A 12,637-nucleotide genomic window follows, 5' to 3' on the forward strand; every position below is an offset into this window, starting at 1 on the left:
TCAGTGATCTACGCCCCAATGGGCTGAGAGGACTCTGCTCCTATCTAATCCTTCTCAGGGCTGTGGGGATCCTGCCCCTACCTGATACCCACCCCAGCACTGTGAGGACCCTACTCCCCTCTGAGCTGTGGGGATCCTGCCTCACCCCATACCCGCCCCAAGCGCCGTGGGGACCCGGATCTACTCCCCCATGGCCTGCGGGGATCCTGCCCCAGCGCTGCGGGGACCCGGATCTACTCCCCCATGGCCAGCGGGGGACCTGCCGCTGCCCGATACCAGTCCAGGCTCTTCTAGAACACACAGTCCCGCACTGTCATCGTCCCTCCCCCTCGGGAGCTCCGCAAGGCCCCACCGCCCTCTGACTCAGCACAGTTGAAGGCCACTGATTGGCCGCGTGCTGACTTAGCGCGGTAGAACGCGCCAACGGCGAACCGTGATTGGCCCGGGGTGCCGATGTCGTCATGAACCGCACGCGCGCCAGGCATGACTCGGCCAAGATGGGATCGGCCGAGCGGAGCGTGACTCAGCGGGAGGGCTGAGGGATAAAAGGCCCGGCGAGGGGGAGGCTGGCGGTGGACTCGCGGCAGCGTCGGGTGAGTGCGGCCGCCCGCGCCTCGCCGTTTCTGGGCGAGCGGACTCACCCCTGGAGCGGTCCCGTCCCGGGCGGAGACGGGGCGCGGCTCAGTCGCGCTGCCCGCCCTTCGGAGGCGGTGATCCGTCCGCGCCGAGCGGAGTCCGGCTCCCTTCCCGGGGGGTTTCTCCCCCTGCTCGGCGGAGATGGCGCCTTGGCCTTCCCCACTGGCGTGACTGGTGGCTCTAGCCTCCCCCATTGTTGTCAGAGCTAGCGCTGGCTGATCCCTTCCTCTGGCCCAATCTAAAGATCGCCCCTACAAAATGCTTTGAGGGGCGGGGGTGGGGGGGTGAGGTGCATCTGGCTTTTTGTATTGATACTGCAATAAACTAACACGCCCCCCCCCCCCCCCCCAACTTCATTTTTGAAGGTGACCGCTGAAGTGGTCAAGGAGCTTGAAGCATCTGCCGGCCTATGATGGAGTTTCCGGACTTGGGCAAGCATTGTTCAGAAAAAACTTGCAAACAGCTGGGTAAGAAGCACTTTGACTGCAATTACTGGGATAAAAAGAAAAGGAGTACTAGTGGCACCTGAGAGACTAACCAATTTATTTGTGAGCTGTAGCTCAGGAAAGCTTATGCTCAAATTGGTTAGCCTCTAAGGTGCCACTAGTACGCCTTTTCTTTTTGTGGATCCAGACTAACATTGCTGCTACTCTGAAACCTGAACTACTGGGATAGTTAGTTTACTACATTCTGTTATCTGCTTTAGTCCTGTTGGTAGCTTTTCATGAACCAAATGAACTGTCAGACAAGGGGTACTCTAGAAGTTAAGGTGATTTACTGAATGAAAGTCCAGATCTGGTTCTGGCTAGCAGTGGTGCACTGACATAAGATCAGCTGAACCCATAAATGCCCAAAGGCTGTGTGCCTCAAATCCTCTTGGGGGAAACCTGACTTGAGTTATGAGATGGAGACTCCTGATTTAGAGAACAGGAGTGGAGTGAATTTGTTTTCACTGCCAGGACCAGAGAAGTGTGACTAGACTATCTTGTCCTATTAAAATGTACCCATCAGTACTCTGAGAATACTTGCTTAGCTACACAAGGTATGCAATACTAATGTTGCTTACCCACAAACTAATACTCCCAGCACCTCCTTGGGAACAACCAGAACCAAATACTGCAACGCTGTCCTGAAGCAGAGAAACTTGAGATCAGAAATGCCTGTCTATCCCAAGGCCTTCATATCTGAGGACTGTTAAACCTGTCACATCTGATCTCTATACTAGTAGTACAGGAAGAGAGTCTTTCTTTTGGACAAGACTTGAAATGAGCTGATAGAGCAGTACGGATCTTGGAGAAGAGAGGCACTAAACAAGCAAGTAGTTCTGCTCTGTAGAAACTGTCCTACACTAAACTATTGCAGGTATCTGCAATAATCTGCATCTGAGATGTCTAGATTTGCAGCCAGAACTGAAATAAACCTCCAACCATCAGTGAAACCCTAGAATCCAGAGAAGCACCTCAGGCTGTGGACTCTGGCAAGACAGGATGCCTGTCAAAATATCTGGATTCCTTGTTGTAATGCATTGTCTCTCTGTTACTATGTCTGGATCAGCTATTAATTATGAGGATATCCCAAGAATAGTTGCAGATGCTACACTTCTATAAGCTGTCTCAGCTATTCACTCTTAACAGCTGGGAGACTTCTGTGTTTGGGTATAATAAAGTGAGCTAAAGCAAATCTGCTGTGACTTTAGGCCTAGGAGAGTACTTGGTGCCTCTGACTAATATGCCCCCAGAACTATTAGCAGCTGCTGTTGAGCAAGGACCTAGGGCAGTCTGTCTCATTGTATTGATGGTTTAGCAGGTCTTGCAAGTAACTTGTGGATTAAAAGGCAGAAGTGAGCCCTTTTAAACCCTAGCACTCTCAAATTGAGAGAAGCGTGTCTACTCACTGTTGCTCACTAAAATATACATCTTGGAATGGCCTAAACTAGTTCCTTGTAAAGGTGTCCTGGATTCTGAGTAACCAGACACCTGCTTTCATGTTGCCTACTTAATGCATGAGGAATCTACTCACAATGTTTAGTAACGCTTTAAAAGGTAAATGTCTGTCTTCCATATTTAGGACTTACAGGCATATAATGTTTTTCTTAGATTTCCTTCCTTTAAAATGTGACGCATGTAAGGAAGTTTTCTGTAAAGATCACATCACATACGACACACACAAATGTACCTCTTCATATAAGAAGGTAAGTGTCTAACAGTAATTCCAAATGCTTCCACTTAAGGAATTCTCTAGCTGTGAAGAAAGCCAACTTTGAAACCTGATTAGGAGTTTCTTGTAGTCTGCTTTGCTGGGTCTTCTGCTTGCAGTAGACTTGTTTAGTTTACAACTGAAATTAAAAGTTCAAACAGTAAACTTCTGTAAGCTGTAGCAAACCTGAGTGCATCCTGCACTTAAATTGGGGTCCCATAAAGAGTGCAGAGACAGTGCTGTACATCTTCAGCAATGCAGTGGCTATCAGTTGAGTTCAGTAAAGTTTCTCCAAATCTTAACTTGATAAAAATATGGCAGTGAACGTGAAACTACAGAAAAGCAAATGACTGAATACTTGATGGATGGAAAGTCTGATTAGCAATAACACTGGTCTAGAATATGGGTCTGTATGAGAACTGGAATTTGGGTTATCAAGAAAAGTTCTCATGTCTGTGTTCTAGCAATACAGAATTACTGGCCAGAATAAGTACAGTCTTATTTGAAATAAACACTTCAGCTTATCTAGGTCCAGAATCTGACTTGACTTAACAAAAGTCATGTAGTTAACAAATGTACTGTTTTTGTGCAGCAGTCTTCAAACTCTGGTCACCTATATCTCTTGCTGCAGTTGCTTGTGGTTCTAGAACCATAGTTGTACACCATACCTGGAAACTCAACAAAAGAACTTACACAATTGGGGCTAGGGAAGAAACCAAATCAACAAGGAAAGTGTACTCAAGATTTGAAAATTACATGATCTAAAAGCAAACTAGATGGGACAGCTAGCACGAACTACAATGATGTTGACATGGACTTCCTGTAGTAACTGGAAATGCAGAATCCAGCACTGCTGAAGTGGGTGTGCTGGAAGTTCTGAAGAGAACTTGGTATAGGAACGGAACGTCACTCAGTTCAGAATATTTCCCTCTCCCTTCAAAGGAAAGGGATGGAAATCTGAGTTGGGTCTTGCTTTCAGTCCCATTTCTAATAACTTCACTGTCTTCAGGATGTGCAGGTTCCAGTATGTCCTTTATGTAACACTCCCATCCCAGTGAGAAGAGGAGAGATGCCAGACATTGTAGTTGGAGCACACATGGACAGGGACTGCAAATATGATCCTACTCAGCAGAAACAGAGAGTAAGAAAACTCGCTTTGAAATCTAAATTGATGCTTATAGAGACAAGCCACCTAACTGCATAACAGTATGATACAGGCAGCAGCAATGCAAGCTCACTTACCTACTAGGCCTCAAGCTTCCTCTGGAAGACTCCTAGAAGAGATGCCCAAACTCACTTAAATTATTTGCCTGACTGTACTGATCAAGATATGAGCAGTAGTCCAATTAGTGGGTAGAGAACAATTTATACTGCAGACCAGTAAACAGTGATTCAGTGTGGTCATTAGCCTTTCCTGACCAATTGGGTTTGAACTGGTGACCAAACTAAAGGCTTTCAGTACCCAAACAATTAGTGCCTCTGGGTTCAGCAAGCGCTAATTAGTACTATTGCCAAGACCAGAAACTGTCACTCTTGCTCTGCACTATGGTTATATTTTGCCCAGTAAGCAGTATAGAATATTTAACTCTGAATTCAAGGAGTTGGAACAATCTTCTTTTCCCCCCTCAAACTGCTCTCTAAATTTCAGGTAAATCTAATTTAGAGGCCTGGGTGCCATCTTGGTCCAATTAGAAAATTAATTTGCCAGTAATGTGTGAAGTACTTGCTGCTTGAACTAAAACTGTCCTGGACTACATTTTTTAGATTTTCACAAACAAGTGCTTAAAAGAGGGTTGCAAAAGGAAAGAGATGATGAAGCTTGTTTGTAACCAATGCCATGGGAACTTCTGTATAAAACATCGGCATCCTCTGGATCATGACTGCAAAGTGGGAGGTCGCCCTATCTCCAAAGCAGGGTAAGGATGTTAAATTTCATAGTACAGGAAACAGGCTGAGGTAGGAAAGCAATTGCCTGAGCAAGGGGGAGACCATACCATTATCTCTGCAACTTGCAGCTAAATGAGTTCTCAAATGTTATCTCTGGGAGGACAGTTGGTCAGCTATCTCACTGAAGTATTTGGCTCCTTAAGCCCTTGTAGGACTGAATTCTGTGAGCAATTTGAGAACACATTTGGAAGGAAAGGGATGACTGACTTTTCTAGTGGTGAGCCTTTTGTATCAGACTGACTTCTCTAAGGCACCAATTCCCTTAGTATCCAAGTGTTACTGTAGGAAACAGAGTATAAACTTGAGCCTTTCTAATGGAGTAATATGTCTCTTCTAGGCACAGCTACCTTCCTTGCTCCATGCAGTAGTATTCTAGAGCAGTTGGGTGACCAGTTCTGCACAAATCTGGAAGTGGATGGATGTGTGATTGGTGGTGGAATAAACAGATGTTCAGCATGGTTCTATTTCCTTGTAGATATGCAGCTATAATGAGAGCATCAGGATCAAACAAGATGTCCTCTAACTTATCTTCACAACAGGTATAAACTGAAGTGTGGTTATGAGATTAGCAAAACAAGGTGACTTAAAACAGAGCCTTGTGTCTACAGAATGTAAAATTGCCATTGGCACTCCTTCCTTAAAACTTTATTATAGTTGCCAGTTGACATCTGAGCAATGCCAGGAGTGTAAAGGAGGGGCATAAACAGTCCAAGACATGGCTGTTTTGTCACTGTGGCAATTACACTTTGCATAGTGCATAAATGTGCAGTCAAATTGCTACTTATTACAATGACCTAGTAGCTGAGTCAGTCCAGCACTTGACATGGTCAAGATGTAAGAACTCATTATTGGGTGACTAATGTCATTAGTTCAGCCATCGGACTATTTCAACACTTAAATAATTATTCAAACTTTCCTGGTTAGGGTTGATCACTGCAGGACTCTAGCCTAAATCTGTAATTTAATAATTTCAATCTGTTCTCTTTCAGATGCTGATGAGCTGAGGCAGTCCTAATGGCTGGATTAAATTCTCCTTTAAACTATTGTAAATGTATTGCCTAAAGCTTGTGCATATTTTTCTACAGTACAAATAAAATTATTTTATCTAATCTCTCAACTTCCAATAAATTGCTATTTCCTTTTGTAAAGGATAGTAATGTGTTCTCTGTATTTGGAATACCTCAGTCCTAAGAGAATAGTTAACATTTTCTCCTTGTAAAACCAAACAGGAAGGAAAGTGAGGAAGAAGGAAGCCTCTGTATGCCTATAGCAGAAAGATACACTAAAGTAACAACTAATACCACACCTCCAACCCTGGGCTATTGCAATATACATCTGAAATCCATTTGGAAACAAACTGTAGTGACTAAGCAGTTTATAGTATGAACATGTCACCTGATTCATCTGTATTAGCTGTAGGGTGCAGTTTAAAGTAACTCCAGCTGTGAAGTGACTAAGTCAGACATCTGCCATGGACAGTCTGTGGGACTCCCTATGGGATGCTACTCAGCAGAGGTGTTTGAGCATAACTCCTCTCTAGAACTCACTTGTCCTGTACTTTTAAAATATGAATAATTTTCAGGATGTACTACAAAGGTCAAGCTGCGCTCATAAGCAGTTGATTCGTTTGCTTAGTGGGAGGGGAAGAGCTGCCTTTGTATCTTTTTTTTTTCCTCCCCCTCTGTAGCATATGCACTACTCGGCCCCATAGCTATTTTTCACTGCTTATAAACAAATTATACCACATTTTCAAATGCAAAACTAAAGTCCTTCAGTAGTTACTGACTTTCAACTTCAATAGCTTCCTATGCCACTGATTTTTTTTTTTGTAAACAATATACAGCAGTTTAGCTTAGGAATTGAAAATAAGAGTTTCAGATGAGCTGGAAGGGCTCCTGGTTAATAAAAAAAAAAAAAAAAGTAACTACCTGAACTGGCCTCTAAGCAGGCCACTCCTCTAAACTTGATGCCAGGTGGTCAGGACCTCAATTTCATGTCTCATTGGAACAATGCCATCTCCACTAACAGCCTGTGACTCTCTACTATTATGTTGGAGCATTAGTTTAGAACTAATGGAGGCAGATTGGTATCTATTGAATCATCACTAGCTACACTGAGTTCATATTCAATCTTGCTCCTCTTGTGAAAGAGGAAGCTCACAGCACAAACTTCTGAACCAATAACAGGAATAATGGATTATCTGTTTTAAAAGTTGTCTTTTGCTTCCTGAGGCAGCAGTGAAGCGTAAAGGGATGCCTGTATCTGTTGTGTTCACGTACAATAACTTCTATTACTAGGGAAGCGAACAGTGTAGGTGCTCAACAATCTCCTGTACTTATGGTATCCCTCTAGACTATAAGAGTTTAATTCTCAGAATGCATAGCAAAAGTAGAGTTAAGGTCCGTTACAGGAAAAAAATTGTTTAAAACCAGGAAATGCAGTGGTAAGGTGACAATGCCTTGCTTACGCAATGTCCACTCTGCTCCCTTTTGATCCCTGTTCTGAGGAGTTGGTCAGGGAGACTGTAGCACCTTAGTCCTCTTTCAGCCTTTTTGTCCAATCTGATATCTACCAACTAGCAGTATGTTCCCCAGTCCTGACTTAGAATGTGGTGGATGAAGAGACAATGGTAGCTTTTGATAGGATGGATGTGGTAGTCCATTCCTATTTGAGGGAAAACTCTACCTGGGGACCCTTTGACCAAATGACCTTCAGATTTGCACCACAACAGGCCCTGTGTCTTCAAGTGGTATAGCAATTTTCAAGGCCCTCTGCCTATGGATTTTAGAGCATTTTTAAAGTTGGCTTTAAACAGAAATCCTGCTACAACCCTAATTAGCGAGTTGCTCCCATGCATCCATAATCAGTTTGTTTACAAAGTATCTTTAATCGTTCTGGATGAAAGGTACCATATACATTTAAAATCCTCCACCATCACCCCCACCCCCACCATTTCCCTGGGAAACTTCTCTCAGGAAGCTAGTTTCATAGGTGGAGAAACTGATTCTATGTTAAGGAGTACTTGTGGCACCTTAGCGACTAACCAATTTATTTGAGCATAAGCTTTCGTGAGCTACAGCTCATTTCATTGGATGCTGTAGCTCACGAAAGCTTATGCTCAAATAAATTGGTTAGTCTCTAAGGTGCCACAAGTACTCCTTTTCTTTTTGCGAATACAGAGTAACACGGCTGTTACTCTGAAACCTGATTCTATGTTGGAACTAAGTGACACTATCTATAGTCCTTAAATTGGAAGTGATTTCATTGTCTGTAATACCACATTACACCACAAGATGTCACAACAGGACCCACAATGAAATACTTAACAGGTTTCAGAATAACAGCCGTGTTAGTCTGTATTCGCAAAAAGAAAAGGAGGACTTGTGGCACCTTAGAGACTAACCAATTTATTTGAGCCTAAGCTTTCGTGAGCTACAGCTCATTCATCGGATGCATCCTGTGGAAGTGAGCTGTAGCTCACGAAAGCTTATGCTCAAATAAATTGGTTAGTCTCTAAGGTGCCACAAGTACTCCTTTTCTTTTTAATGAAATACTTGTTGCTACTCAAATCTAGGATATAGAATCATAGAATATCAGAGTTGGAAGGGACCTCAGGAGGTCATCTAGTCCAACTCCCTGCTCAAAGCAGGACCAATCCCCAACTAAATCATCCCAGACAGGGCTTTGTCAAGCCTGACCTTAAAAACTTCTGAGGAAGGAGATTCTACCACCTCCCTGGTTAACGCATTCGGTGTTTCACCACCCTCCTAGTGAAAAAGTTTTTCCTAATATCCAACCTAAATCTCCCCCACTGCAACTTGAGACCATTACTCCTTGTTCTGTCATCAGCTACCACTGAGAACAGTCTAGAACCAATCCTCTTTGGAACCCCCTTTCAGGTAGTTGAAAGCAGCTATCAAATCCCCTCTCATTCTTCTCTTCCGCAGACTAAACAATCCCAGTTCCCTCAGCCTCTCCTCATAAGTCATGTGTTCCAGTCCCCTAATCATTTTTGTTGCCCTCCGCTGGACTCTTTCCAATTTTTCCACATCCTTCTTGTAGTGTGGGCCCCAAAATTGGACACAGTACTCCAGATGAGGCCTCACCAATGTCGAATAGAGGGGAATGATCATGTCCCTCGATCTGTTGGCAGTGCCCCTACTTATACATCCCAAAATGCCATTGGCCTTCTTGGCAACAAGGGCACACTGTTGACTCATATCCAGCTTCTCGTCCACTGTAACCCCTAGGTCCTTTTCTGCCGAACTGCTGCTGAGCCATTCGGTCCCTAATCTGTAGCGGTGCATGGGATTCTTCCATTCTAAGTGCAGGACTCTGCACTTATCCTTGTTGAACCTCATCAGATTTATTTTGGCCCAATCCTCTAATTTGCCCAGGGCCCTCTGTATCCTATCCCTACCCTCCAGCGTATCTACCTCTCCTCCCAGTTTAGTGTCCGCTGCAAACCTGCTGAGGGTGCAATCCACACCATCCTCCAGATCATTTATGAAGATATTGAACAAAACCGGCCCAAGGACTGACCCTTGGGGCACTCCACTTGATACCAGCTGCCAACTAGACATGGAACCATTGATCACTAACCGTTGAGCCCGACAATCTAGCCAGCTTTCTATCCACCTTATCGTCCATTCATCCAGCCCATACTTCTTTAACTTGCTGGCAAGAATACTGTGGGAGACCGTGTCAAAAGCTTTGCTAAAGTCAAGGAACTACACATCCACCGCTTTCCCCTCATCCACAGAGCCAGTTATATTGTCATAGAAGGCAATTAGATAAGTCAGGCATGACTTGCCCTTGGTGAATCCATGCTGACTGTTCCTGATCACTTTCCTCTCCTCTAAGTGCTTCAGAATTGATTCCTTGAGGACCTACTCCATGATTTTTCCAGGGACTGTGGTGAGGCTGACTGGCCTGTAGTTCCCAGGATCCTCCTTCTTCCCTTTTTTAAAGATGGGCACTACATTAGCCTTTTTCCAGTCGTCCGGGACTTCCCCCGATCGCCATGAGTTTTCAAAGATAATGGCCAATGGCTCTGCAATCACATCCGCCAACTCCTTTAGCACTCTCGGATGCAGCGCATCCGGCCCCATGGCAGAGGGGCATTGCTGGAACATGATGGCCTATATCACATTGGTAGATGTGCAGGTGAACAAGCCCCTGATGGTGTGGCCGATGTGGTTAGCTCCTATGATGATGTCCCTTGAATAGATATGCGGACACAGCTGGCAACAAACTGCTTACTGTATATTTCACTCCATGCACCTGACGAAGTGGGCTCCAGCCCACGAAAGCTCATGCCCAAACAAACCTGCCAGTCTCTAAGGGCTTGGCTACATTTGCGAGTTACAGTGCAATAAAAGAGCCCCGGGCGCACTAGCTCACTACCTGTCCACACTGGCAAGGCACATAGAGTGCTCTGACTCTGCGGTACAGGGCTGCTGGTACTCCACCTCGGCAAGTGGAATAACATTTGCTGCGCCCCCGATGGAGCGCCGCGGCGCCAGTGTGAACGAGGTGTTGCATTACTGCGCTCTGATCAGCCTCCGGAAATGTCCCATAATCCCCTTAAGTCAAGTGCCCACTCTTGTCATTGTTTTTGAATCGCTGCAGGAATGTGGATATGCCCTTTGAAAGCTCCGTTTCTGACAACCGGCTACTTATCTGCTCCGAGACAAAGCAAGCCATTAGTGTGGAATGCTGTGTGTGTGACAGAGAGGCTGGGGAAAGGGGGCGGGGTCTGCTGCTGTCTGAACTTACAAGACAGCATGCTGACATGCTCTCAGCCCCCCCAAAACCCATTCTCTCTCCCCCCACATACACACAACACACTCCCTGTCACACTCCACCCCTCCCCCATTTGAAAAGGATGTTGCAGTCACTTGCATGCTGGGATAGCTGCCCATAATGCACTGCTCCCAATGCCATTGCAAGTGCCACAAATGTGGCCACGCCAGTGCACTTGAAGCTGTCAGTGTGGACAGACTGCAGCGCTTTCCCTACTGCGCTCTCTGAAGGCTGGTTTAACTCAAAGCGCTCTACATCTGCAAGTGTAGCCATGCCCTAAGGTACCACAAGGACTCCTCGTTGTTTTTATGTGGGAATTGTAACTTTCCAGCCATGTCCTTCTTCCCCACCCTTCGTGTGCTGCAACAGGGCCAGTGTTGTATTCCTGAATCTGCCTCAAACAATATCCCGAGAGGTGTAATTGTCCAAATTATCCTAATGGGATCTTGACTCTGAAGCCCAGTGTCATCATTCATTATTTTACTACTGATCATTTTAGCAGAAATAGCCAGTTAATGTGCTGATTCCTTGCTTGTTGAAAGGGAGGGCAATGAGGAGTTCAATCCCCTCCCTCTTTCCCTCCCATTATGAGGGAACTGACTTTAAATTCAAAAGAAAGAGGAGTTGCCTCACTCCTGGGTGCCAAGAACTCAAGCTGTCTTTTCCTAATCATCAGTCCCCTTCATGGATACAAAAATATACAGCATATTGAAAATGTGACCACTTTGTAAAACAAATGAATGTACTATGAAATGAGGACCTCTGTACTGATTGTATTACTTACACTCCATATCTAATACAATAGAAATCTCAATTTTTGAGTTTATTAATCCACATGTGCACTTTGCATCCTAAAACTGCAAGCTCCGTGGTATGGGGCCAGCTTTTGTCCAGTCCCACCCAGGACAGTGGAGCCCCATCCCAAATCGGGCACTAAACACAGTAAAGACAGTACCGGCCACATATCCATATCTGTTAGTATAAAACCATCTCAGAGACAAGAGATTAATCCTTGGAGTCTGGGATCTGAGATAGCACAATGTCCCCTCTCAGAGGCACTGAAGGAACATGACCCGATTCCCAGATAGCACAATGTCCCCTCTCAGAGGCACTGAAGGAACATGACCCGATTCCCAGAGAGTCTGGACAATTATTACTGGGCCCGTTTAGATTTGAATAGGCTTAAATTACAACTCTAGAATATAACACCCTTGTGTATTTCAAACATATTATAATCATGTAATCTAGGTAGGGCTCATCTTGTATTTTTCTATTTAGTATATATACTATACCATGGCAAAATGTGTTCCTTGACCATTCATTCAAATGTGAAAACAAATGCCTAGTCCTTTTGGTATTGTTTTATATTATTCTAGCAAATGAGCTTCCTGAGAGGAATGATTGTGGAAACAGAAAATATTGGTGAATAAACAAATAGTGGAGAATATCTATGGAAAGCAACAGTTTGTAAACAAATATTTGCACTGGTTTCCTAAAGGTATATTCTCATTCACTCAGGTCACAGCATCTGTTTCTGTTTCCTGTGTGGCCAAACAATTTACCAACACTGCAAAGGTTTCAAATATTAAATTTTACAATCTACAGATTAAAAATGAGTTGATGAATTTATTTAACAGGTAATTTCATAGCTCCATATTCACTGGTTGTGAGGGAGTCTGTGGCAGGGTTGCGATTCATGGATGAAAATAAATCTGTGTCCACATGTGGTTCCTAAGCTTTGAGCTTCCCATGGACAACTCTGCCCAAGGTTCAGAGAAATGTAAGTACTACAGTACTTTTATCATTTACCAGGTGGCAGCAGATATTAGACTATACAAAATAGAGACTCAGTGCGTTGTCCTCTCTTCACACACAGGCAGGGGAGAACTGCAGGCTGATTAAGATTGGGACATTGCAGCAAGAGGGATTGGGTGCACATGTAAATGTCTAGGCCTGTTAAGAGAGACAAGGTGACAGCCATAATCTTTTATGCATCCGATGAAGTGAGCTGTAGGTCACGAAAGCTTATGCTCAAATAAATTGGTTAGTCTCC

General features: G+C 44.4%; 1 protein-coding gene across 4 annotated transcripts; it reads left to right on the top strand.

The window, feature by feature from the left end:
• Positions 1-451: 451 nt before the first annotated feature.
• On the top strand, positions 452-5,896 carry ZFAND2A (zinc finger AN1-type containing 2A). Of its 4 annotated transcripts, none has more exons than XR_007358872.2 (7): positions 453-593; positions 1,002-1,103; positions 2,733-2,827; positions 3,842-3,973; positions 4,597-4,748; positions 5,117-5,318; positions 5,769-5,896. XR_007358872.2 is itself a non-coding variant. In XM_048867241.2 (7 exons), the coding sequence occupies exons 2-7, from the start codon at positions 1,046-1,048 to the stop codon at positions 5,781-5,783; spliced, it is 516 nt and encodes a 171-aa protein (XP_048723198.1). In that variant the 5' UTR covers positions 453-593; positions 1,002-1,045; the 3' UTR covers positions 5,784-5,896. The 4 variants fall into 4 exon arrangements, 3 of the variants coding, with proteins under 3 accessions (XP_048723200.1, XP_048723198.1, XP_048723199.1); XM_048867241.2 differs by having other exon boundaries at positions 5,255-5,318; XM_048867243.2 differs by lacking the exon at positions 3,842-3,973 and having other exon boundaries at positions 452-593; positions 5,255-5,318.
• Positions 5,897-12,637: the final 6,741 nt, after the last annotated feature.

Source organism: Caretta caretta, chromosome 10 (genome assembly GCF_965140235.1).
Source record: "Caretta caretta isolate rCarCar2 chromosome 10, rCarCar1.hap1, whole genome shotgun sequence".
NCBI lineage: Eukaryota > Metazoa > Chordata > Testudines > Cheloniidae > Caretta > Caretta caretta.

Coding starts and splice junctions, on each gene's coding strand:
- ZFAND2A (XM_048867241.2), top strand. CDS start 1,046: ATGATGGAGTTTCCGGACTTGGGCAAGCATTGTTCAGAAAAAACTTGC. Junction 1,104..2,732: donor AAAAACTTGCAAACAGCTGG/GTAAGAAGCACT, acceptor TGTTTTTCTTAG/ATTTCCTTCCTTTAAAATGT. Junction 3,974..4,596: donor CTACTCAGCAGAAACAGAGA/GTAAGAAAACTC, acceptor TACATTTTTTAG/ATTTTCACAAACAAGTGCTT.